General features: G+C 59.9%; 1 protein-coding gene across 1 annotated transcript in view; it reads left to right on the forward strand.

Moving 5' to 3' along the window:
- Positions 1-2,483, forward strand: part of CDK10 (cyclin-dependent kinase 10) — a 3,227-nt gene extending 744 nt beyond the window's left edge. Inside the window, exons 3-12 of the mRNA XM_009890331.1 lie at positions 38-140; positions 301-382; positions 815-882; positions 1,217-1,269; positions 1,378-1,447; positions 1,576-1,635; positions 1,746-1,869; positions 1,935-2,074; positions 2,238-2,290; positions 2,362-2,483. Coding sequence (XP_009888633.1) covers positions 38-140; positions 301-382; positions 815-882; positions 1,217-1,269; positions 1,378-1,447; positions 1,576-1,635; positions 1,746-1,869; positions 1,935-2,074; positions 2,238-2,290; positions 2,362-2,465 — 857 coding nt within the window. The 3' untranslated portion in view covers positions 2,466-2,483. The remainder of the gene's footprint in view (positions 1-37; positions 141-300; positions 383-814; positions 883-1,216; positions 1,270-1,377; positions 1,448-1,575; positions 1,636-1,745; positions 1,870-1,934; positions 2,075-2,237; positions 2,291-2,361) is intronic.
- The last annotated feature ends 249 nt before the right edge of the window (positions 2,484-2,732 follow it).

The raw sequence follows: 2,732 nt of genomic DNA on the forward strand, positions 1-2,732 counted from the left end.
TGAGACAGTCGTGCATCATGGCTGTTGCTTTCTGCAGTAATGCCCATTAGCAGCCTGCGAGAGATCACCCTGCTCCTGCAGCTTCGGCACCCCAACATTGTGGAGCTGAAGGATGTGGTTGTAGGGAACCATCTGGAGAGGTGAGAGTCTCCCCTCTGCCCTCTCCCCCTTCCCTCTCTGCCTTTTTGACCCTTCTCGGTTCCCTGAGCTGCCTTTTATGGCACAGACCTGCGCTGTGAGTGCTGGGACACCAGAGAGGTGTCCCAGGGGAAGCTCCTGACTGTGCCTTGTCTATGACAGTATTTTCCTGGTGATGGGCTACTGCGAGCAGGACCTAGCCAGCCTTCTTGAGAACATGCAGACACCTTTTTCAGAGGCTCAGGTAAGTTGGGCTAAGCTTTAGGTATGTTACTCCTGAGAGGGTGCTGCCACTCCAGACAGAACATGTTGGCCACCAGCATGGACTCCCCAGACACTGTGATCCCTGAACCTTGTGTTGGGCTTCAGCAGGGCCGGGGAGCACCAGGTGAACCAGCATTCCTGGGGAGCCTGCGCTTAGCTGGCTCTTGCAGGACATTCCAGGGACTTTCCAGGTTGGGTTTTGGGCTGGAGCAAACTGGCAGAGAAACGGAGCTGGGAACAATGTGCCCCCAGACAGCCTATGAGCTACTCTGGCAGGACACGGGGACTGACACACCGCAGAGCAGTGACAGACGTGGCAGACTGCAGGGCACCCGAGTGGGTTTAACCTCTGGGGGTTTGCCTAGCTGATGCTGCTCTCACAGAGGTCGGTGTTCCTATTCTCTGTCTCCAGGTGAAGTGTATCATCCTGCAAGTCCTCAAGGGCCTGCAGTACCTTCATGAGAACTACATCATCCACAGGTGGGAGCAGCAGGACGGATGTGGTGGGAAAGGGGACATGGGGAGAAGGGGCTGATGGGAGGGAGCCTGATGATCTTCAAACCCTGGTGTGATTCTTCACCGTTCATGTCCTGTGGGCAAGGAGCATGGTGTGGAGTACCTCTGGGCAAATCAGTGGCTCTGTATGGGAGCCCTGGTGGGGCAGGGAGGCCACCGAATGATGAGATCAGCTTCTCTTTGTGATTGCTCAGCTTTGGGGCTCTGCAGCTGCCCGCAAACCCTGGGGGAGCACAGGTACAGGAGGAGCTATTGTCTGAAGGATGGTGCTGACCAGCCACTCTCTGTTCCTTGGCAGGGACCTGAAGGTGTCCAACCTGCTCATGACTGACAAAGGCTGCGTGAAGATAGGTGAGCCCCTGGCAGCCACCACGGATGTGCCTGCAGCTCTCCCTCCGCACCATGACACAGTCGGAGCGAGGAGCTTGCCTCTCTCCTGATCTCAAGTCTCTGTTACAGCCGATTTTGGACTAGCACGCTCCTATGGGATGCCATCAAAGCCGATGACCCCCAAAGTCGTCACGCTGTGGTGAGTGGTCAGTGTGGGGGGCTGTGCTGGCTGGGAGTGATGCAGGTGAGTCCTCGTAGTGCAGCAGGGGGCTTCCTTAGCACTGGCTCCACCACAGACCCCCTGAGACAGTGCTGTCCCCTGCACAGGTACCGAGCGCCCGAGCTGCTGCTGGGAATGACAACCCAGACCACCAGCATCGACATGTGGTAAGGGGTAGGACAGGAGGGGGTCTAGGGGCTGCAAACCTGCAAGGGGGGGTGTCAATGGACGGGCTTCTCTTGCTCCTGGTGACTCTTGCACCTCCTCTGCTCCGCAGGGCCATGGGCTGCATCCTTGCCGAGCTGCTGGCCCACAAGCCATTGCTGCCAGGTACCTCGGAGATCCACCAGATTGACCTCATTGTGCAGCTCCTGGGGACGCCCAATGAAAACATCTGGCCGGTGAGAGCAGTCCCTTGTTTGCTGCCTGCTCTCCCTGCCTCTGCCTCACGCTCTGTCCCCTTCAGGGTTTCTCCAAGCTGCCCCTGGTGAGTCAGTACACCCTGCGGAAGCAGCCCTACAACAACCTCAAGCACAAGTTCCCCTGGCTGTCGGAGGCCGGCCTGCGGCTGCTCAACTTCCTCTTCATGTATGATCCCAAGAAGCGGTAAGAGCCCTCGGCAGCTCTGCGTGGGCAGGACCAGGGGCGGAAACCTGCTGGAGGATGGGGCTGCCTGCGTCGCGCTGTCCCCGTGACAGGGCTGTCCCCAGAGCTGGGGGAAGGTCAGTGCCTTCATGGGGGTGCCTGCTACAACCCCTCATCCTCACAGGGCGACAGCAAAAGACTGCCTGGAGAGCTCCTACTTCAAGGAGAAGCCCCTGCGTAAGTAAACCCCACCACGGGGCAGGGCTGGGGTGCTCTGAGCCCTGCTGACCCCTCTCTCTGCCCCACAGCCTGCGAGCCGGAGCTCATGCCCACCTTCCCCCACCACCGCAACAAGCGGGCGGCCACCACCAGCGCAGGGACAGAGAGCCAGGCGAAGCGCAGCAAGCCCTGAGCCCTGGTCCAGGGGAGGAGTCATGGCGCACACCAGCTAGGGCAGCTTTCCTTGGCGGAACAGCACCAGCACTGCAGGCTCCATCCCCTCCCAGGACAGCTCCCAAATTTACTTCCCGTCCCCGCACCGGCATGGGGACTGCCCAGCTGCAGCAGGGGAGTGCTGTGACCCACCCCCCATTACGCATTTTCTGCCCTGGACCTGGGCAGGGTCCAGCGCAGCACTGGGTAAACGCAGCACCAGGGGCAGGACAGAGGAGAGGCTGGG

Source organism: Charadrius vociferus, unplaced genomic scaffold, assembly GCF_000708025.1.
Source record: "Charadrius vociferus isolate BGI_N301 unplaced genomic scaffold, ASM70802v2 scaffold358, whole genome shotgun sequence".
Lineage (NCBI taxonomy): Eukaryota > Metazoa > Chordata > Aves > Charadriiformes > Charadriidae > Charadrius > Charadrius vociferus.